Source organism: Dasypus novemcinctus, chromosome 19 (assembly GCF_030445035.2).
Source record: "Dasypus novemcinctus isolate mDasNov1 chromosome 19, mDasNov1.1.hap2, whole genome shotgun sequence".
NCBI lineage: Eukaryota > Metazoa > Chordata > Mammalia > Cingulata > Dasypodidae > Dasypus > Dasypus novemcinctus.
In genome coordinates, this window is record NC_080691.1 from 24,282,054 (window position 1) to 24,306,612 (window position 24,559).

At 37.3% G+C, this 24,559-nt stretch overlaps 1 protein-coding gene across 2 annotated transcripts in view; it reads left to right on the forward strand.

Annotated features, from left to right (window-relative positions):
• Positions 1-19,132, forward strand: part of MED13L (mediator complex subunit 13L) — a 64,709-nt gene extending 45,577 nt beyond the window's left edge. For both annotated transcript variants that reach the window (XM_071209799.1, XM_004461898.4), the window contains exons 20-27: positions 2,711-2,934; positions 3,130-3,272; positions 5,756-5,914; positions 7,602-7,778; positions 9,768-9,922; positions 12,456-12,617; positions 15,282-15,394; positions 16,315-19,132. In XM_071209799.1, the coding sequence (XP_071065900.1) occupies positions 2,711-2,934; positions 3,130-3,272; positions 5,756-5,914; positions 7,602-7,778; positions 9,768-9,922; positions 12,456-12,617; positions 15,282-15,394; positions 16,315-16,447 (1,266 nt within the window). In that variant the 3' untranslated portion in view covers positions 16,448-19,132. The remainder of the gene's footprint in view (positions 1-2,710; positions 2,935-3,129; positions 3,273-5,755; positions 5,915-7,601; positions 7,779-9,767; positions 9,923-12,455; positions 12,618-15,281; positions 15,395-16,314) is intronic.
• The last annotated feature ends 5,427 nt before the right edge of the window (positions 19,133-24,559 follow it).

Here is a 24,559-nt window from a genome sequence, read left to right on the forward strand (position 1 = left end):
CTAGAATGTTGTGCTTTCATTCAGTAAATACAGCTGGGTGCCTACAGCGTGCCAGCCACTGTTCTAGGTGCTGAAGCTGCCATAGTGTACTGCAGGATCCCTGTACCCTGACATTCTGATTCTCTGGAGTAGCATAGTAACTTAGACAAACAGATTATCACATAAGAAACAATGTATTTTAGTAATTATTGTACAAGTTTTAAGAGAAGTCCTATCACTAGCATCAATTTCATTTTTCATAGAACATCTAGCATCTCAAAAACCATTTGGGAACTAATGTTTTGCCATGTGATTTATCACAGGCTATTTATTGCATCTAAACTATTTAACATTTGACCTTTTGTTTTATTCAAAACTATTTAGGAAACATTACTTGAACTCTTTCTTTAACAGTTTTACTGAGATACGTAATTCACACAATATGAAATTCACGCTTTTAAAGTATATAGTTCAGTGGTTTTTCAGTATATTCAGAGTTGTGCAATCATCATTACTATCTAATTTTAAGACATTTTCATCAACCAAGAAAATAACCCTGTACATATTAACAATCACACCTTATCCTCCCATTACCCCAGGCCATAGCAACCACTGATCTACTTTCTGTCTCTTTGGATTTGCCTATTCTGGGCATTTCATATAAAAGGAATCTTAGAATATGATCCTTTCGCTTAGCATAATGTGTTCAAGGTTCATCCATGTTGTCATGTACTTCAACTCAAGGTTCATCCATGTTATCAGTACTTCAACTCTTCTATGGCTGAATAGTATTCTGTTGTATGAATAGAGCACAGTTCATTCATTCATATGTTTTTGGGTTATTTCTACTTTTTGCCTATTATGCATAAAAATGCTGCTATGAACATTTATGTGCAAGTTTTTGTGTGGATGTATGTTCTTTTGGTAAATTCCTAGGAGTAGAATTACTGGGTTATGTGAAGAGTGAATGGATTTAGTAATTGATTAGGTTTGTAATTTTGAGCAAGTCATAGAATATCTCTGGGCCTGAGCTTTGAATGCCTAAAACGAAAGAATTGGGCTAGATTATGAAAGGGTCTCTCAGCTTTAAAATTCTGTAATTCTGTTATTACTCTGCCACATGCCTTCTAATCCAGGGCTCGGCAATTATGTCTATGGGCTAAATCCACCCCACAGGCTGTACATATTTATGGCCAGCTAGCCAAGACTGATTATTACATTTTTAAAGAGAGAAGAATTTGTGATAGATCCAAAAGTCTAAAATACTTACTATCTGGCCCTTTACATAAAATTTATCAGCCTCCACTGTAGTTTGTTAAATACGTAAATGTGTATGATAGCTGTAAACAAAGATGACAAAACTTTGTCACAGTTTAACAATCTAAAGTTTTTGTCATAGGTAGCAGCTAATGTTCTTTTTTCTCAAATCACACACACAAATCTATAACAGTATAATAGTCTTACTATAAAGTACCCAATATAAGTGTAATTGATGAATTTTCTCTAAGTGAAAATAAAATGTAATTGGCACAAGAAACAAAAACAGGACAGATGCAGGACATTATATATCCTGCCATAATCCACTGATTGGACTGGGAGAGAGTGTAAACTGCAGTGTAAATTATAACCCATGCTGTGTAGCAGTGTTCCAAAATGTATTCATCAAATACAATGAATGTGCTACACGGATGAAAGACGTTGTTGATGTGGGAGGAGTATGGGGGTAGGGTAGGGAGTAGGGGTATATGGGAACCTCTTATATTTTTAATGTAACATTTTGTGTGATCTATGTATCTTTTTTAAAAACAATAATAAACTTGTTACTTATTTTTAAAAAAAGAATTTTAGCCAACCAGTTCAAAAAAGAAACAAAAACAACTAGCATCCAGCAGCCCTCCTAATGTCTCTTCCAGTTATTCTAAGGGTAATTGCTATTTTGATTTCTAACAATCTAGTTCTGCTTGTTTCTGAGTTTTATATAAATTGAATCATACAATTTTTAGTCTTTTGTGACTTGCTTCTTTCACTCAACATTGTGATTCATCCATTTTGTTGCTTTCATAGTTGTTTTGTCGAGTCTCTTTGTTGTTTGATATTCCAATTATGTCACTACAACACACTTTATCATCTATTTTACTGTTGATCGGTATGTATATTTATTTCGCTTGGAATAATGTGATTAATATTGTTGTTAACATTCTTATGCCTGTCCTTATGTATGTGTATGTGCATTTCATAATGTCATTGCACATGTGCTTGTTCAACTTTAGCAAATATTGCCAAACACTTTTCCAAAGGGGTGTACCAATTTACGCTTCAACCAGCAATATATGAAAGTTCTAGTGGCTCCACATTTTCACCAATACTTGGTATTTTCTGTCTTTTTTTACTTCAGATATCTTGGTGGGTCTGTAGTGGTAGCTCAGTGTGGTTTCAATTTCCACTTCCACTAATGAAGTTTTGCTAATTTACTTTCCAATGTAGTATTTTCTTTTAATGAGGAAATTTTGGCTGGATTGGGTTCTTTAGCTTTTATCATTTAAACAATCTTTGTTATCTTGTTATCCTTATTGTTTATTTATAGATGTGTGCGTATATAGGATTGGTTGGAGAGGGAAGAAAATCATCTGTCAATTTTCCCTGTTGGTTTCACTCAGTGCTTTTGTAGATTTTGTTGTAAACATTAAGTTCAATGGCTTTGTGTTGATACAAATTTTTATTTTTATTTCAGCGGCCCAGCCCAATCCAGCTTTACTCCCCTCCCTTTATTTTGGCCCCAATCAAAGACAAGCAGACAGAGCTGGGAGAGACATTTGGTGAGGCCAGCCAGAAATACAATGTGCTCTTTGTGGGCTATTGTCTGTCCCACGACCAGCGCTGGCTTTTAGCTTCCTGCACTGACCTCCATGGGGAATTACTAGAGACCTGCATTGTAAATATTGCTTTACCAAACAGGTGAGCAGCCTTGGTGTTTATAAAGCATGTAAATTGGTGCCTTGTCTTTCCTTGGCTATTAATCTTTCCAGTTTGCCTATCTGAATGAAGTGGATAACATGTGGGTGGGTTCTTTGGAATTTTCTTGGTTTCTATCTTATTAAATGATAACTTTGATTCATTTGGGGGCCACTTTCTCATTTCTTTCTTTTTGAGATCACGGAGGAGTAAAGTATCTGCTCGTAAAATTGGACTGCAGAAGTTATGGGAATGGTGCATAGGGATTGTCCAAATGACATCCCTACCCTGGAGAGTTGTAATTGGGCGACTTGGGCGTCTTGGCCATGGAGAACTTAAAGGTGAGAAATTCCTGAAGTAGTGTGTATAGGAAGTACAGGAAAAGGAATGAGATCATGTTATTAACTGAGCTAGGGAGAAATTGAAAAAGTTGGTATAAGAAAAAAAGCAGATTATAGTTTTTTATTTTATTTGTACAGGATAAAGCAGTGGTTTTCACACATTTCTTTAGCAATAAAACCATATATTCAAATAAAATATTAAATACTGAATGCTGATATATATATAAAACAGGAAGAGTGTTTTCAGCCTTCAGTTTATTTCAGGGATAGTTTTTGTTTTTGTTTTTAGTTGATGATGATGGTTTCTGTCTTTATTTTGTTTGGTGGCACAAGAGCAAGAGAGTCTTGATTCTCAAGAATGAGTTATTGTAAATAGGAAGTCTTTATGTGATTTGCCACTGTCCAGTATTCTTCAGCCTGGAAGCTTGAGAGATGTTTTTTAAGTTGAATCTCTAGCAGTGTCTACCAACTGCTTGTGTTCATTATAAATACAACAGTCAACTAAGAAGAACTAAAAGTAACTGATAGATCATCAGCAATTTCCAGCCCTGCCTGGCATTGCACCCACCTCGTTTACTATCCTAGTGTAGCTACTTGCATGATTTTACATGAGCAATATGAACAGGCCTAGGTTTTTCTTTTTTAAGTCTATGAATTAATAGCTCATTTATAAGAAATTCAAAATATGCATGGAAATGGCAGCAGTTTTCCCCTCAGGTTCAAAATCAAGGCATATGTCACAAATTAGCTTGGTGGTTTCTAGTATCCAAATACATCTGAACAGCGTCGACAGATTTTCTCCGGAAAGGGCCAGAAAGTAAATGTTTTTGGCTTTGTGTGCCAGTTACTATATTCCAACTACTCAGCTCTACTGTTGTAATGTCAAAGAAGCCTGACACAATGCCTACATGAATGAGTATGGCTGTCTAGTAAAACATTTACAAAAACAGTTTGCTGACCTGTATTAGTATACAAATTGTTTCTTGACATGAAACATCAGGTATACGAGTATACATTGTATTTTTACTACAACCTAGGTAAGTTACTTTTTAGGGTTTAACAGTTTATACAAATATTACATAGTATACATTAAGCAAATGTCTTAGGCATCTATTGCACACAAAATATTTTTAGTAAGTAGTACCCATTCTAATTTTTTAAGAATATCATACTTATAATGAATTTTCTATCAGTAGCCCAGGGGTCTATTACATTAGGGGAATCATCATCTCATTTCTGTCAGAATTTCTGTCTTTATTCCTAGTCTGCTTTTTAGTCAGTCTTAAAGACTTTGGGCTATTCTTAAATCTTGGGATAAGTTATAATAGAAGAAGGCAGGGGATAAAAATGTAGTCTTGTAGTCTAGTCACTTGGTATTTTGGAAAATTACAATGAGGTACCTCTTAGAAGGGACAATTTTTCTCCTTATGTCATAGAAGAGAGGAATGTAAGTACGATCAGAGGAGCCCAACAAAAGATTGAGGAAAAAATGTAGATGGGGGGAGGGAAACATGGGGGAAGGGTTTAGTGTACGTTCTTTATCTCCAGAGTGTATATGATGAAATACTCACACTGCCCTTTTCTTCCTTATTTGGTTTGAAATATGGAACTTACATCTGTTTGATTTCCTGTGGTTTTTAAACTTATGTTCTTCATATTCCTAGCCACTTTGATTTCAGGCATTTCAGTTTGAGGTTCGTTAGGAATAGGAAAACAGTTTTTGGCATTTCATCAGTAGGGCATGACAACAGTGCTTGCTGCAGGAATATCATATACTGTATGTTTGTCAGGGAGGGAAAAGGAAAGGCCAAGTGCTTTTTATTTCCCAGAGTAGCTTACTCCTCAACAGTTCTCTGATTACAATAGTGCTCTTGTTTGGCGGCAATAAACAAAAATTAGAAAGAAAAATGTTGCCAATTTTTTAATCTAAATGATTAGCGTGGCATTGTTTGAAGCACATCATTTACACCCTTTATGAACTCTTTTGGATGTTCTGAAAATGTGTCTTCTGAGTTTCTGCTGCTGCTTGCCTTTCATGGAAACAGCCAACCTCTAACAGTAAATAAACCTGGTAAACAAACCTGAGCTCAGCCCCCAACTGTGCTCTGATCTCAAGAAAAGTTCCTATAGGGCACTGAAGGAATCAGACCTTTACAAAGATGAGAAAGGATAGAACAACTAACACAGGCATCTTCATCAAAAAGCATTCATTTTATGTGGCCAAATCTAACTGTGAAGGACTCTCAAAGGTTCAGACATGGCTTCATTCTACAGAATGGTAGACATTTGTTTCTTTGTTAATGAAGTCTAACAGAGGTCAAGTAACATTTTCTTTGTAGAAAGGAGGGGGAATCTATGTAAAGTCATATTCCCTTTGGGGCTCAATCGTGGATATTCAGTTACCAGGCAAAAATGGCCAAAATCTCAAGTTTTATGGCAGTATGATTTTCTAAAGACTGTATGACTCTGATATTTGATTTCAGATTGGAGTATCCTCCTTGGAGAATGTTCACTACAGACAATCAGCAAACAGCTCAAGGATGTGTGCCGGATGTGTGGAATATCTGCCGCAGACTCTCCTTCAATCCTCAGTGCCTGCCTGGTTGCCATGGAGCCCCAGGGGTCCTTTGTAGTGATGCCAGGTAAATTTCCTCTTGTCAGTTTCATTAATTAGGTATCACATCAGTTCAGTCCATTCAAACTTAAGTCCACAGATAAGCGGAGAATATATTTTTATTATATTATTGTAGCCTTGTAAGAGAAAATTGTACTTTGGGCTCAAAAATGGAAACCATTTGATTTCTTCCAAGGGAAGTAGCTTATGATTTTATTATCCTTGCTGACCATAGCTTGAGAAAGAGATTGTAAATTCTGGGTATAGTTGAGAATACTTAGTCATGAGCAGTGCCTCTTTGCTTTACCCCAATTTGTTGTTAGTGCATGAAAATCACCTTTCAAAAAACTACTAAAGGGCACAGTAACATGATATAGATTTAAATATTCTTTGGAAGACAAGTCTTTAACAGAATCTCCAAGTAGCCCTGAGGGGCTATTTAAGGTCTCAGATATGGTTGAGGATGGATGATAAGGAAATTAGGAATGAAGCAAGCATTTAGCACAGGACCTGGCACACAATAAGTTCTCAATAATGGAAGTGCCAGTAGGAGGATAACCAAAACACTGTAGAAACTGAATCTTTTAAAAATCTGGCCTTTTTTTTTTTTTTTTTTAAGATTTATTCCCGCCCCCCCGCCGTCTGCTCTGTGTGTCCATTCGCTGTATGTTCTTCTTTATTCGCTGTGTGTTCTTCTTTGTCTGCTTGCATTCTTGTCAGCAGCACCAGGAATCTGTGTCTCTTTTTGTTGTATTATCTTGCTGCGTCAGCTCTCCATGTGTGCGGCACCACTCGTGGGCAGGCTGCACTTTTTTTGCATGGGGCAGCTCTTCTTGAGGGGCGCACTCCTTGCACATGGGGCTCCCTATGCGTGGGACACCCCTGCTTGGCATGGCACTCCTTGTGCACATCAACACTGCACATGGGCCAGCTCCACACGGGTCAGGAGGCCCTGGGTTTAAACCCTGGACCTCCTGTGTGGTAGGCAGATGCTCTATCAGTTGAGCCAAATCTGCTTCCCTCTGGCTGATTTTTCAAAACCAGCAACTAAGCAATTTTATGTTTTTATTTTTCTAACCTGTTTTTACCACCCAGATCTTTCTTGGATCAAATGGGAGACCCTATCCACTCATTACCTGTAGAAGGCAATAACGTTGTGTGAAAAATGGGGTTACTTGCCATTAACCAGTGAAAGACAGATACCTTTATTAGCTTGATCTTTAGACCGTAGGTTACTTCAGGTGCCTGTATCACTTGGGCAAATTATATCACTTCTTTGTGCTTCTGTCTTCATATATAAAGTTGTAATAATAGTTCTCACCTCAAGGTGGCAGTGATGCTTTAATGAGATGACTAGTTTAGCACACAATCTAGCATGCAGTGAGCACTCAATAAATGTTAGTTTTAATACTTATTAATTGAATGGCACTATTTCTATAGGATTGTATGATTTAGGAAAACAATTTATAAATTATTAGAAACAACGGAGGAAAGCGTGGTGGGGGATTTATTTTTAGAAATACTTTTATAAATAAATAAAACATTTGATGGACTTGATCCAAGTTTATCTTAACCTTTCCAGGGTGAATTGAGGCTTGGGTTATCATAGCTACATGTCCTGAGATCGGGCCCTCTTAAAACTTCATTTTTGGGATTTACACAAAGAAATTGATAGGATTCTTGATTCTTTTTTCTTTTTTTTTTTTAATTAAAAGATGCTGTCACCATGGGCTCTGTATTTGGTCGAAGTACTGCACTGAACATGCAGTCATCCCAGCTTAACACACCTCAAGATGCTTCTTGTACACATATTTTGGTGTTCCCAACATCATCAACCATCCAAGTGGCTCCAGCCAACTATCCCAATGAAGATGGATTTAGCCCCAACAATGGTGAGTAGAAGACCTTATGTGAATAGAACTCAATTTCCAAAACAAGACACAGAGCTGGAATGTGGGGTCATGGGGCTGCTGCAGGTTTTTCTCTGTGGTAATTAACACTATATGAAATATGAAAAGTGAACTAAAAGATTGAGATTCTTTAGGTTTTAAAAATTTAATTTCAGCCTGTACTTCAACAAAGACCAAATCTTTCCCCTCTTGTGTGATTAACTTTCTCTTGTTTAACATTGAGGCAAAAAAATAATCATCTCTTTCATGTGAGTGTCATTCTTTCACTAAATATTTGTTCATCTTATTTAAGATGCATGAAGACTACCAGGCAGTATGAAGCCAGTGCTTGCCTTCAGCTAGTGATTGGGAATCTAATTTGCTATAAAGCAGCTCCTTATTTGATTAACCTTAATGGATTTTTGGGGTTTGAATATCTGTAAGGGATTTGTTAAGAAGTGGTTATTTGTAAACTGTTAAATGCTCAATATTAGGCATTCATTAGAATAGCTTTTAAGGAATTTTTAACAGCTGCCAGCATTTACCCATTTTAAGTGGGAACAAGAAAAGGCTACCAAATTTCTTTTTCCTTAAGCTTTTTATTTTGAGATAATTTCAAACTTAGAGGACAGTTGCAAAAAATAATACAAACCCCATTCAGAGAACTCCAGCTTACACTGCCACACATACCCCCAAACCCCCAGATCCACCAGTTTTAACATTTTGTAATTTTTATCTATTTTCTGAACATTTGAGAGCGGGCTGCACACATCATACTCTTTTAACACAATACTTCTAAGTACATTTCTTAAGAACAAGGATTTCACTTATGCACTCACCTTTAGTATAGTTATCAAGTTCAAGGACTTTGACATCAATACAAAACCTGCATTCTATATTCCGTTATTTTCTTATGTGCCAGTAATGTCCTTTTGAGCCTTTTCTCTCCTCCATAGCCTTGTTTGTTTTTTAAATTGTGGAAATATATATACATCATAAACATTCTCATCCCAGTCCCTCCCAGGCATGACATTCAGTGGGATTAATCACATTCACAATGTTGTGTACCCTCACCACCATCCATTACTAGTACTTTCCCTTCACTCAAACAGAAACCCTACACCCATTATGTATTAACTCCCCAAACCACTACCCCTCATCCTTGGGTAACCTGTAACTATATTTTCTGTCTCTGTGAGCTTGCATGTTCTGTAATATTTTCTTTGTGGTTACCATTGAAATTCCTAAATCTATAACAATCTTGTTTAGTTTGATACCAACTTAACTTCAGCAGTATATATGAACCTGTATGCCTATAAGCTGACCCCTCTGTCCCCACACCTTTATGTAGTTCTCATCACAAATTATCTGTTTATATACTATGAGTACAAAACCAAATTTTATATATATAGAATGATCTCAACCAAATATATGAGAAAAAGTCAGAATCATAGTCAAGTGGGTGATAGCTGTACCTTTTCATACTTTTATCTCTCCAAATTTTCTACTCTAAGCACACCTATTATAACATGGGAGAGGATTTCTTAGTGAAAACATAGTGCTGTGATTTGCTTTTGGAATATGCCTCCAGTTTTAGGGCAGGTTCGCATCTAGTAACATGCACTAACTCGGCCTCTAGTATGTTGGATGCATAAATGGAGTATACTGTTTTCTTGGATGGTGTCAACTTTGTTTCGTAATTAAATTACTTCTTCAGCTGTTTTGCTAGTTTTTTTTACGCCTTTGAATGCTATACAGAGTGTGGGGTTTTGTTTTTTATTGCCCCATTCTGTTAACACTTCACATTAGATTGGTGGAGGGAATATAAAATGAATTATTTGCAGCACCTTGCATTCAGTAGGCATGCATTCAATCTTATTATGTTGTTAATGGCATATGCCGATAATGGTCATAAGCTAACGGTGTATTAGTTAGGTTAGGAAGATGGACTATCTATTTAATTTTTGTACTTTTTCCTCCCTTCCCCTCTAGATGATATGTTTGTTGACCTTCCATTCCCAGATGATATGGACAATGATATTGGCATATTAATGACTGGGAACCTTCATTCGTCTCCCAACTCCTCCCCAGTTCCCTCCCCAGGCTCTCCTGGAATTGGTGTGGGCTCTCATTTTCAGCATAGTCGGGTAAGGATGATTTCAACCCTCAGGAAAATAATCCTTTTGAAGTATCCTTTTACTACACCCACCTTTCTTCTTGTTTCTCTTAGTACCTAGTATGAGAGAAATAAGTCTGGGAAAGTAACTCTGTAGTTCCATTTTTAATAGAAGGTAGGAGTTTGGAATAAATACATTATTATTCCCAATGAATAAGTTTTGTCAGAAGAGTATTCTATTACAGCTGCGAGAGTTTTATGCAAGTGTTGTTTTTCTTAGCAAAAATTAGTTTTGGTTGCTTCCTGCTTCCAAGTTATTTTTTAGCCCACTAGTGGCTTTTGGCAAGGCTAGTTCAACCTCCCTGTTTATTTTACATGCAACCTGAATGTGTTCATTAAAGAACACATTGTTGATTGATTATTCTGACTGTGCAATTTATTTATTTTAATAATAGATTGGTTGGTTGTTTTTTTTTAAAGATACATAAATCACAAAAAAATGTTACTGTGCAATTTTTATGTCATTATGTAGTCTGATTTCTATAGCCAACCTGTGGGAATGGCAAGAGACAGTAAGAGGCTCATTTTAGAGAAATGTCCAGATTAATGCCAGTGTATGAAGGGACAAAGTGAGAGTTTGCAACTACTATCATCTTTAAATATTCCAGGGATATTGCAGGTGGATCATTAGGAGATTTAAGAATTAAAAGGTTCTGCTGTGGCTTGTGTTACTTTCAATGTAATTGACACATGCCTCATTACTCTATTGTACTTTTTTTTTTTTCACTATACTATGTATTATTTATTTATTTTTTATTTTATTTTATTTATTTTTTTATTGACTTTGTAATAATATTACATTAAAAATATATATGTGAGGTCCCATTCAACCCCACCCCCCCACCCCCCCTCTCCCCCCCCAACAACACTCGTTCCCATCACCATGACACATCCATTGGATTTGGTAAGTACATCTTTGGGCACCTCTGCACCTCATAGACAATGGTCCACATCATGGCCCATACTCTCCTCCATTCCATCCAGTGGGCCCTGTGAGGATTTACAATGTCCGGTGATTACCTCTGAAGCACCATCCAGGGCAGCTCCATGTCCCAAAGACGCCTAAATGTTAAGGGATTGAGGGATCAAGACCTAGAAAAATTGCTATGTCTAAAATCTTAAACTAGTTAAATATATGATTTAAGTCAAGTAGTCAAGTTGACTTAAACTAGTCAAGTTAATGACAATTTACTGTTGTGATAGCAACCAAGAACACAAATTTGGCACTGGATAGTTTTAATTTAGGATTAATGTGAATTCTAAAGTCAAATAGCATAGCAGCTAAGAGGGCATGCCCCAGATTCAGCTCTAGCTCTGAATTGCAGGGCTGTGGCTTACAAGCTTTGTGACCTTGGACAAGCTTATTTTACCTTTCTCAGCCTTATCTGGGAAAGGGAAATAATGTACATAACTCCACAGTACCTTTTGTAATTCAGTTTATCCATTAAGCAAGGATTGGTAACTGAAGTGTAAGGTTAGTTTTCTAAGAGGTGTGAATTTTCTCCTTTGTTGGAGTCTCAAGTCCTAAAGTCTTTAATTGAATGGCACAGCGTAAGCAGTGTGTTCTGAAACTGGTCAGGTGGCCTCTGAGAGGCATTCAGAATTTCCTCTTTCTGAACAACTGAACATTCTTTGATATCCATGTTAAGACGTTACAAGAATAAAAGAAAGAATTTGTGCAAGGTTGGAGTAAAGACTTTTTTTTTTTTTACTAAGAATTGATACCATTGGATATATAGTAGTGGAAGATGTTTTCCCCTTGAAACAGGAGATTTGTGAATTCTTAAAGCTAGCTTAAAAGAATCAAAAGATGAGGGAAATGTCATTTGCAAAAGTGGAAAAAAAAAAGCACAATAAAGTTCTTAAAGGAATTTTTAAGGAAATTTCTGCAAATTAAAACCTGACTTCTCATTAGCAAATCTCATACTACTGCTTAGCAAGTGGGTAATATCGGTGTCCATGCAACTGCTGGTGAAAGGATTAAATGTCCCTGATCGGTGTACACTGACAGTGGATGTGGGTAATATCAGTGGGTAATATCGGTGTCCATGCAACTGCTGGTGAAGGGTTAAATGTCCCTGATCGGTGTACACTGACAGTGGACAGTCAGGTGAAGTCCATCTGGTTTGGGTTGGTTACTGGTGGAAGAGTATGTGAGTTTGGCCGTTGGCTGTCAGAGATTACACTCTTTCCAATTTCAGTTTGTTCCCTAATCATGTCATGGAAAAGATTTTACATTTTGCAGAAAAGAAACTAGAGCAAATCAATCTATACTTACTTGATGCTGTTAGTTTTGCTGGTATCTTCTGCCTAAGCTGTAGCTTTTCTCAGATATCTGTGTTTGTAGCAAAGAAAATGTGACCCTGTTTTCCTTTCTTGTTGCCTCGCTTTTTTTGTATGAGAGTCAGAAAGGGGATTAGTCAGTATAGTGCCCAGAGTGAACTGATTAAAGCTTTATTTGAAGTGAAAAATGCTTATCATGTTTTTGGGACTTTGTTTTTCAGAGCCAGGGGGAGCGTCTTCTTTCTAGAGAAGCACCAGAGGAGCTAAAACAGCAACCTCTTGCCCTTGGGTATTTTGTTTCAACTGCCAAAGCCGAGAATCTCCCGCAGTGGTTTTGGTCATCATGTCCGCAGGCTCAGAACCAGTGCCCCCTCTTCCTAAAGGTTGGTATGATATCATATTTGAAGTTTTGGGGGATAAATGATTAATGATGAAATTCAATTTTGTCTAGAAAGATTTGTCTTAGTTACCCAGTCTTATTGTGTTCCCTGTTTTTCTCACATCTACTTACACTTTGAGTATATTTTAATTGCAGTTGTAGAGAGAGGAAAGGGATTAATTGCACAAAGAAATTAATTACATTAATCCATTAACCCAAGCAGTTTGTGGGGCCTAAAGTGTACATCTAGGATATTTAGACAAGTGACTCTATATAATGATCTTTCTGTAAGTCCATATTGCATTGTTGTCAGTGGCCTGGGCCACAAGGATAATAAGTAACTCCCCTGCCACAGTCTGTCAGTGTTCATTAGAAAAGGACAGTCAGTTTTTTAAAACAACAACATTTGCTCCTATTGATATGGGCTATGAATCTCTTCATGAATAACCTGGGCTGTGTGTGTCAAACAATAAGAACTGTAGCCCCACCTTTCGTAACCAGCCAACCACTCCAGTCCCAGAAAGCCAATTAAGTGATATAGGCTCTATAGACTTAGAATATTCAGGGAGTATGCAAACTTCAAGCTTAACTGGAATGTGGGAAATATGTGTTAACTCAAGCTTATCTAGCACTCAAACAATGTACCATTTAACTCTTCACTCCTAAATTCTCTGTATAAAAAGAACCCTGAAATCTTATTCGGGGCTTGGGGTTTTCAGCAAGAGTTCCCGAGCCTGGCCTGTCGTTAATAAATTTTCCTTCCCAAAATTATTACTGAGTCCTGGCCTTCCATACGCCGTCATTAAATCTCTCTGCTTCCACAACACTACCTGTATATTTCTTGGAACCCTTTAATCCAACTTAAGGGTTAAAATCAAAAGAGGCTTTAGTTTGGGTGAAAGAAACTGGAATGAAATCCATTTCTCACCTACAGATTAACAAAAACCCAAAGGTTTGACAAATACTCTCTTGGCCTGACTGTGGGTAGAAGGCATTCTCAATTGTTTTTGGAATGTCTAATGATAACCACCCTCTACCTTCCCCTTCTGATGCAAGCAATCCCACTTCCAAAAATACTTTGAAAAAAAAAAAAAATTAAATGACATATGTACAATAATAGAAACAACCTAAATGCCCATCGATAAGGGACTACTACGTGCATAAATTATGATACAGTCCATTAAAAAATGAGGAATATTTCTATATAATTATTCTGTGGAGTAGTTTCTAAGACACATGCACACATTTATGAATATATCTGCTTATATTTTCAAGAAAAAAAAACAATGGAAGTTTAAACACCAAAATAAAATGAAGCAATTTTCTTTTCACAATGTCTTTCATGTTTTACCTCAAATTAGAATTTATCAGGATGAACCTCGAATTTTTTTTTCTCTCTCTTTCTAAAATATACAAACTTCCTACTTAGGCCTCCTGAAAAAGTTTAGGGTCAATAAACATCTCTAATGCCATGACTGTGGCTCCTAAATACCATTTCTCACTCAAAAGAACCAAGGTTCTTTGACAAAATGGTTAATCCCAAGTTCTGGAGCAAGAAATATTTAAGATGAGTCTGGGACAATTTATCATGCCTGAAAACAAGGAATTTACCTACCAAAGATTATTAGAATCATACCAAAGGACCCACAAGCCAATGTGGAGGAGTTTTCATTAGCCAGAGATGGGACAAAGACAGCAATAGATTTAAATAAATCCAGTGTTCCTAATTGTACTAAAAACCAAATTTATCAGTTACCTTTGGAAGCTGCTAGAGCAGTAACGTATTAATCTGAAAATTGATAAAGGGACGGAATCAAGCATTTATATTGTTTCTCCTTTACATGTTTTATTTCTAGTTATTTAGTAAATAAGTTAAAATCATTAGGTGAAAAATTGATGGGGGACTTTATAATGGATGGAGCTCGCTGAACCCAGTGACCAGTCTCAGTATTTAAAGTGGGTCCACCAGGTGTGTGTCTTTTGATGTGACAGAAGGACACATCCCCACTGATGAAGTATTCTTACCATTCACCACACCAGTGAATCTGAATCTAATTAAGTCTCTAGCTCTAACTACTGGTTTATAGGAAATAAGGATAGGGGACCATGTTAAACACCAATACAAGGATATAATCAGCCATATCCAGGCTATGGGGCCTATCTGTTGATTTAAGATCATTAAGAGGTATATCATTTAATCATTTTCCAATGTTGTGGACCAGGTTGGCTCATGATTTTAATAAACCAAATGTGAAAATATGTTTGAGATAATTACAATGAATAATATAAAAATGAATTGATTAGAAGATGATATGAAATGAATTCTGATATTAAAGAATTAAATATTAAATAATCATTGAAAATTTTTGTTGAGTATGGTCATTATTGTTTTAAAAGATCCTTATCTGTTAGAGAGAGAATTGAATCATTTATAGGCAAAATAGACAAAAAAAGAAAAATTGGCCAGAAAAGCTAACTTTCTCACCCTCCAACTCTAGGATATAAAATTACCTGGGATGCCTGAGCAGCTTAAAATTCGTACAGCTGATAGAAGCCCTGACTTCGAGGGGACTTCAGAGAACGTTTGCTTCTGGCAGACATGGCCCTATCTTTTTACAGCACTGTGGTTGTCTAGACAGGAAGGGTAACAATCTTTTTCCTTTCATAGGCTTCACTGCATCACCACATTTCTGTAGCACAGACGGATGAACTTCTCCCTGCCAGGAATTCTCAACGGGTTCCACATCCTCTCGACTCCAAAACCACTTCTGATGTTTTAAGGTAGATTCAGACCTAGGCAATACAGTAGTAGTATAGTTTGAAATTATATTCCTTTTCTCGTTTTCCCAAGGCATTTTTGAGCATGGCATTCATGGCAAAAATGCTACCTTTTGTACAGTGGGAGCACTGTGTGTAACTCAATTTGTTAAATTAGATAGTTGTGTGCAGTTATAATCACCTTTGTTTCCTATTTAGGGGAGGCATTTCATGGTGATGAAAATAGATCAGAACCAGGGGCAAGAAGTTCAAACATAGAGTTTGGAATTTAAAGCATTTGCAATGAAAACATTACCCTCCCTTACATAAGCTATATAAATAGAATTAACTAGAGGATAAATTTCACAGTTGGGAAATGCCTCCTGGAGGTGTGTATTAATTCTCTTGCACTTTAGTAGGCCATAAACATTCTTCAAGAACCTTAAGAAATTATTTTCAAACTCTTTAAATGATTTGGAAATTATAGTTAAGCAGGAACCTAATCAGTTTGATTTTGGCTTCCAGGAATTCAGAGCAATGCTGTCCAATAGAAATATATTGTGAGTCCCATTTTTAATTTAAAATTTCCTAGTAGCCACAATAATATATTTTACTTAACTCAGTATGTCCCAAAAGTTATTTTAACATGTAATCAGTATAAAATACTAAGATATTTTACATTCTTCTTCCAATGCATATTTTATACTTACAGCACATCTCAATTTGGACCAGACTCATTTTTAAGTGCTCAGTAGGTCTGTGGGCTAAGTGGCTATTGTACTGGACAGCACAGCTCTAGAAGGAAGGGGGAACATGAGAGAAGGAATGTGAAAGAGCCTGGGGCAAATTAAAGAATGACTTTAGGCCTTTTTCCTGCTAAAATCTGGAATGCATAGAATTCTGTCATCGGCCATACCTCCTGATCTGTGTGTTCTTTTTGGCAGGTTTGTTTTGGAGCAGTATAATGCTCTGTCCTGGCTCACGTGCAATCCGGCCACCCAGGACCGTACTTCCTGCCTTCCCGTCCACTTTGTGGTGCTCACTCAGTTGTACAATGCCATCATGAATATACTTTAATTGGAAAGCACTTGTTCTCTCTGGCTCAGTTTCTTCTCCCTGCAACCTCAGTTCAAGGAACCTGCTACACTCTGCAAATTCCCCACATCCTTTTCTTCAGACCACTCTCCACAGTCCTGCACTGTGATTACTTCTCAGCAGGCACGTGTCAAATCTGCAGTGTTCATTACCAGAGTGACTCACTGACACTTCTCCCACGGACCTGGAAACTTCCATAAGCAGTGACTTTCAGCCAGTGTTGTGGCATGTGCGGCCCCAAGCCACTGGTCCACGGGAGGTTTTTTTGTTGTTGGTTTTTAAGATCAAAACAGAAGAGACAGTATCCTTTTGCACAAGAGTCTGTCTTCAGTCTCTGTTTAAAATAAGGGCAGTAGCTCTATGGATGAAATCCTCTAGTTATTGGTGGATGGCCTGTGGTTTACCTGAACTCCATAATCTGGGACTTTTGAAAAATAAGAACCAGCTCAAGTACATGATTACATAATGGGGTTTGTCTCCCTAGTGCTCCTGTATCTAGGTTGGCATGACTGCTTTGGTTGATTACATATCTGTGTATAGATGTGAAAGGTCTAGAGACATCTTAATTTTGTTATTTATTTTAAGATGTTTTGTCATAAGGGTTTTTGTGACTTTATTTTAATTCTCGAGGACCAGGTAAAGAAGCTGAAACCCAACTGAGATCCACCATAGGATTCTTTTTGACTACAATAATACCTCTGTCCTAGAAGCCAGAAAAGGAGTGAAGAAAAATTGGGGAGATTATGCCTAAAAAGTAATATATTCAAAACCACCCAGCAGATTTTTTAAAGAATAAACTGGGTTTTAAAAGTTCTGCCATATTCCTTATTATACGTGGCTAGCTTTTCATGAAGGATAACTTTTTATACAGAAAGCAGTCCAGCTCAACTCAGAGCCGTGGAAGCAAGTTCCTTAAATTAGTTTATATAGTCCCAGTGGCAATATATTTTCCAGTGAATTCTTACTGAAAGCCAGGGCTCTCCTCTCATTAGATAAAAAGGGACTCATGTACATATCACAATCATTTGCTCATAAATCATAAAGCATTTTCTCATAAATCAGTTATAAATATGGTGAATTCTTTTCTGGACCATAGGAATATTATTTCAAAGAAATACTACAACTTACCATTAAAGTAGTACTTGAAGTTGAGCCTTCGTGGTAAGATTTTTTTTTTTTTAATGCCTTTTTAAAGCATTGATGGCTAATTGAAGTATTTTATGACTCCTCCTCATTCCAGGCCCAAGAGGGTTGTCTTTAAGACTCCAATTTTAATACTTGTGGTTGCTGTGTGTTTCTTTCTGAGGGGTACTGGGCGTGGACTTGCCTTCTGGGAGCCGCATTAATCTGGCTGTTGAGCTCAAGTCAGCTGTGGAGAGAATCATGCAAATTTTAAAAGTTCTTCCAAGAGACTTCCATGTCCTGGTTATTAACAAAAAAGGGAAAAATGTAATAATCGATATGATTTTGTAAAAGTATTTTTCTTGAAATAATCTAACGTTTAAAACATATTAAAAAATAAAGTTGTGTGGTGGGAAGGTGAAAGCAGAGAAATAACTTGTAAATGGATAATTTTGTTCTCTGTACCACCAATTGAACGGGAGGGGTTGACTTTCGCAATGTATAGGTTAAAAAAATCTGATATATCAAACCATTTGTATCTAATGTGTACAGTGTAAAATTGACTTTAAAAATATTGCAGTGCTATTTTTTCTTAATCAGAAAGGAAAATTCTCAAGGCCTTTTGAAGAGCATAAGATGATGAAGATTGTAAACTTGTATAAAATTATCTTGGTGAGAAGACAAATTGTAAAGTAGATATTTGTAATCTTTTACCACTTTGGGGTTGTTTTTTTTCCCAGAATTCATCAGAACTTTGAATTTTTTTTTAAATGGGCTCTTTTTAATGCAGGGGCTTTTCTTCCCTAGAAACCCAATTATATTAAGCAAAAAAAAGAAAAAAAAAACATACAAAAAAAAAGGCAGCAAAGGGTAGTTTTCATCTGGTGTCTTATTTAAGTTTTTTAAGTTAAGAAAAGCTGGTGACATATTTATACGTTTTTGTGCAAAAATAAATGAATGGCAATAGATTTTAAAAAATCTTATGTACTTCTGTGTGAAAAAGTCTGTATAATACTTCCCTTAAATATGCATTATTTTACTTGTGAGTTTTTTACTGAATTAATCTGAAATGTACAAGCCCTGGATTTGCTACAGAGTGAGAAGTTATTTTATTTTATTTTTTTTTTTATTTTTTATTTTGGAAATTCTGCAGAAATCAGAACTCTTACCATGGTTTGAACTAAACGGGGACGGGGGAGGGTTGGGATTGTTCAGCATGCTTGTATGTATATTTCAGAACCTTTTTTAAATGTAAAAGCTGTACATTTCTGGGAAGTTCTGAATTTCTTTTGTTTCCTTTTTCCTTCAAGCATTTTGCAGTGAGCTTCTTTTATATATAGCAAACAATTTGAAAAAAGACAAAAATATGTGAAGTTCAATTAAAAAACTACAGTATAGCGCTGGTACAGTACACTAAAAGACTTTGATAAAAAGAAACAATAATAAAAGGCCTCCATTTTAAATGTCATTCATATATACCTTGTGGATGAGAGCTATATACTTTTACACACTTTTTTAGAGGAATAAATTATTGAATTACTGAAACTTTGAGTGGCTTTTTTTCCCTCCCATCCTACTTTTGTAATAAAATTATCAATGCCTGTTTCAAAGGTATACCTATTTTGGATTGAACAAGATAAACCAGGCTCTTCTTTCCACAGTCAGTAAAATGGGTGTTGATTATTACTGCCCTAATTTCCTACCAGCTGTTCTGAATTCTCATACTCAAGGGTCCAACTGCATTCCTAGATCGGTTTTTATGGATGGCAAGGGTTAGTATTCTGCTAAAACACAAGCACAACATTGAAATAAGAGCCCTGATTTATAGTTCCTTAACTGCTTCGAGATCAGATCCACTGGTGTCTCTCAGCTCTTAGACTATAGTCAAGCCTACATTTGTATTCCCCTGCCTTTCTCTTTATAGTCTGAGCAGTTTCTTTTTAGTGCGCCTTAGAAATAAGACATCTCTCTGCTGGTTTCCTGATTCATAGGCAATTCCTAGAGCTGCTGACACATAATCGCAAGATATCTTAACACACCACCTAGAAACAGGCCTTTGTTGGCTACCTTGCATCCACTATGTTATTTTCTTCTTCTAATGTCCATCTAATCAGGAAAACTACAAGTTTCAGAGAGGAGTCTCACGGGCTTACTGTACTTCCCTGGCAGATTTGATAAAGTTTACGGTAACTATTTGAATAATTTGGAAGACCTTGCTTTTAATCACCTTCATTCTATTCCAGGGGTTCTTACCTTTTTGGTTCCACAGACCTCTTTGCCAGTCAGGTGAAAACCAGGGACCCCTTATTAAGCCCACACTATACTGTATATTATTTAATAAATATTTCACACCTGCACCAGCACATCCCCATGAAAATGTTTTTTTTGAATTTCAGTTCAAGCTCATGGACCCCTTGTAAAGAACCCCTGGCCTATTAAGACATATACACTGTTCTGAATATAACATTGTCTGAAACTAGTGATCAACTATTGAGATTATTCAGATTTGGTTATTTCATCTATAAAATGGGAATGATGAACATTCCTTGACAATTGCTTTGCAAACTAAACAGCTAGTCCATTTTATTACAGTCATACTGTTGAAGAAAGGCTGAGAAAGTAAGGCCAAATTTTCTGGTAAAAGATAATATTAATCTCTATCTCATTCAGTCTGCACCACTGTGTTTATTTTTTGTTGTTTTTTTTTTTAATTAGGGAAATTGTAGGTTTACAGAATAATGCAGAAAATAAAGAGTATCTATACCACCCCCCCCAACACACACACAGTGTTCCCTAATAACCCTTGTATGAGCGTGGTACCTTTGTCACAGTTGATTAAACAATATTATTATACTGTTAACTGCAGTCTGTAGTTTAGAGTTCACTGTTTGCACCACTGTGTTTTTAAAAACAGTTCATGGCAGTGTAACCCTGCTTGCCAAAAGTATTACCAAAGAACTACACACTTCCCAGATCTTATGTAATTGACCCTTCTTGTATCCCCTAAATAATCAGAATTAGGTGGACTTTTAATACAAACTCAGCTGGCTTCGTAGCTCATACTTTTGGGTGCTTTATCCAGCAACTAGCGAATGTTGGTTTTACTAACAGTAAGAATGTTTTCATAACCACCACCTGCATACCAATTCAGCAATTATAGCTAAATCTCTTCAAGGTAAGAAAAATCACTTGTTGGATACACTTAAGTATTTTGCACATTAGATGCAGATAATAACTTCGCACATGAGAGAAACTATCAACCTACAGCCATTTGCATTGTTCAGGTCTGCTTAATACTAATTTATACCCTCCAACTAAGAACATAGTTTTACATTTCTGCTATTCAGTAAGTCATAGGGAGAGACTGGCATCAAAGAACCAATGCAGATTTTAAAAGTATGCCTTATAAGATGTAATACTGGGGAAACGGACTTTGGCCCAGTGGTTAGGGCGTCCGTCTACCATATGGGAGGTCCGCGGTTCAAACCCCGGGCCTCCTTGACCCGTGTGGAGCTGGCCGTGCGCAGTGCTGATGCGCGCAAGGAGTGCCGTGCCACGCAAGGGTGTCCCCGCGTGGGGGAGCCCCACGCGCAAGGAGTGCGCCCGTGAGGAAAGCCGCCCAGCGTGAAAAGAAAAAGCAGCCTGCCCAGGAATGGCGCCGCCCACACTTCCCGTGCCGCTGACGACAACAGAAGCGGACAAAGAAACAAGATGCAGCAAATAGACACCAAGAACAGACAACCAGGGGAGGGGGGGAAATTAAATAAATAAATAAATCTTTAAAAAAAAAAAAAAAAAAAAAAAAAAAGATGTAATACTGAAGCATGAGACACACTGAAAATCTTTGCTGCTTATCATTTACACACTTAAGTCACTATATAAAAATTTCTAAAACTTTTTAATTCACCACATGCTAAGATCCTATCAAGATGCAGTTTTAACGTATTACCATGATACCTTGATGTTACAGGGTTCTCTGTTTTATATCCCCTTAACAAAAAGCTCACTTTAATCATTTGGTGTCATGAATGCCTAATGAGACACCGTTAGAAAATTCTGTTATGCTAGGTAATTATGTGGTCTTAATGTTTGCCCTGGGCATCTTACCACACTCAGAACCAGATTTGCCAGTCTTGCTCCACTTTGTTTAAAATTCTCAAGTCAAGTTTAAAAACAATTTTTGACAGTAAGTGCTTCTAGCTAGAACACAGAAGTAAAGAGGCAGGTGAGAGTAGAAGTTGATGAGGAAAGTTTCCACAGAAGCTGGATAAGACTACGCTATTGGTTTTTCTATGTATAGGTTATTTCCTTGAGCATAAGTTATCAGATGACAGGCAGACACAGATGTGCTTAGGTCAGCCCAAACTTTTTTTTTTTTTTTCCTTCCTTTAAACAAGTAGGGAAATGAGAAAAGCACATATTCAGGGTTGTTTTTTGTTTTGTTTTTGAGGTACTAGGGAATGAACCTGGGACCTCCTATGCAGAAAGCCGGCACCACTGAGCCACATTGGCTTACCTGAGTTAGTTCTTCATCAGTGGGAGGTGGGCATTCACCTGCTTGAGCCATATCCGCTCCCACTTTGTTTTAATAGTCTGCTGAAATGGCATCTGTTTGGGCTGCTATTCAGTGCTCTGTTCACTGGTATGGGTCATAGGGAGTACTCAGAACCGGCAAACATTTTGAAATTGGCCACACTTAGCCTTTCTTTGGCTGTTGCTAGCCGATTAGGCGCATTTCACCACCTGTTTATCCTTAAATCGGACAAAGATATTCAATGAAACTGAGCATCCCAGAGATAAGATTAGAAGGCTAAGAAAGATATTTTTGTAGTGTGTGTGTTTTGGGGGGGTCAATTTAAATAATTTAATGTGTAAAATAGTAATTTTTTTTAGTTGGAACATTTTTCATAAGTTTACAGGTTAGCTCCTCTAATGTAAATCATACTTTGCTCACTTAAGAGGCTCTTGGTGTTCTTTTTTTCCCCTCTCCCCCTCCTCTTCCCCTCCCCAGTTGTCTGCTCTGTCCATTTGCTGTGTTTTCTTCTGTGTCTGCTTGCATTCTTGTCATATGGCAGTGGGAAACTGTCGCTTTTTTGTTGCATCGTCTTGCTACATCAGCTCTCTGTGTGTGCTGCGCCACTCCTGGGCGGGCTGCGCATTTTTTTGCACAGGGCAGCTCTCCTTGCAGGACACACTCCTTGGCACGTGCGGCACCCCTACGTGGGGACACCCCTGTGTGGCACAGCACTCGAGTGTGGCAGCACTGCACATGGGCCAACCCACCACATGGGTCAGGAGGCCCTGGGCATCAAACCCTGGACCTCCCATATAGTAAGCAGATGCTCTATCAGATGAGCCACAGCTGCTTCCCTCTTTGTGTTCTTATTAATTTATCTGCATTAGTTACATGCATAATTTCCTGTCTGTTTTTTTTAAGATTTTGTTTTCTTCCCTTCCTCCACCCTGCTTTTTTTGCTGTCTGTGTCCATTCACTGTGTGATCTTCTGTATCTATTTCTCTTTTAGTCTTCTAGTCTTTCTCCTCTAGGATTTCCCGGAATTTGATCCTGGGGACCTCTGATGTGGAGAGGCTCCCTGTCAATTGCACCACCTCAGTTCCTGGTCTCTGCTGTGCTTTACCTTGACTCTCCCCTTTGACTCTCTTCTGTTGTGTCATATCTTGCCGTGTGACTCCCTTGCACGGGCACTGGCTCACCGTGCAGGGACTGGCTTGCCATGCAGCACTGGCTCAGTGCACAGACACACTTTCTCTTCTTTTTCACCAGGAGGCCCCAGGGATTGAACCCAGGTCCTCCCATATGGTAGGCGGAGGCCTTATTGCTTGAGCCACATTCTCTTCCCCGTCTGCATCCTTTTAAGTATGTTATTTTTAATTGCAGAAATCAGGTTTATATAGTCACATACTTACATACACACACACATATATACATTCCCCCCACCTCCCACTGTTTCTTCTATCACTGTATGTTTCCTTCATAGATGAACTGATTAGCTTCCATTTTCTGTGACACAGGAGAACTTACCTTCTATGATGATGACTTCCCAGAGTTGGCGCCCAGGAAATGTTCGGTGAATACAGACTGTTGAGAGAGTGAAATTAATTGCACCCAATGCCTTAGGGGGGGAGCAATTTAAAATATAGGAATTTCCTTTTTTGTTTTTGTTGGTAGCGGTTTGAGTTTTCTATTTCTTTTGCCAATTTTTCAAAATTTAGATGTTTACGAGAGAATTATGTTTTTCAAACTTAGTACAATGCTGTTGTGCAGAATACTCCCTTAATTACTGAACCCGTGCATTATTTTCTGGAATAAATTTTCTCAGTGTGTTATTTTTCAGTTTTGATTTTTCCAAAGAAACAGCTTATGGATTTATCAATTCTGCTATTCTGTTTTATCTTTTCTTTTATCTTCCTGTTCCTTTTTCTAGTTTCCGTGAGGGCTTTGTTTCATTTTCAGTACATCTTAATTGCAAGCTTATTAGTTCATTTTATTTTCACTTCTGATGATACAGGCATTTATAGCCCGGGGACTTCTGCATGTGTGTGGCCCTCCTAAAATTATGTGCAAAATTCTTTACATATATGCATTTTTCTAGAGAGAAGATTTTATTACATCAGATTCTCAGAGGTGACTGACTCCAAAAGGGAGAAAAATTACTGATCTGGCACTATGTTAAAGTTGATTACATCCACCAAGTTTTTATGTTTAGTGTTTCCATTTTTTTTTCAAACTCTTAATGCTTTATTTCTTGATCCATTTTTATAAATGGAAAGTTCTCTCTGGGTTTAGATTTGTATTATTAGTACTCATATAGTTTCCTCTTGCTACAGTGTTATCTAATAATGATTGGTTATTGCAGACATTTTCTGAAACCTTCAAAACAAGTTGTGTCCTATTTCTTGGGCAGTGTTGCCCAATAGAAATATAATGTGAGCCCCAAATGTAACTTTATA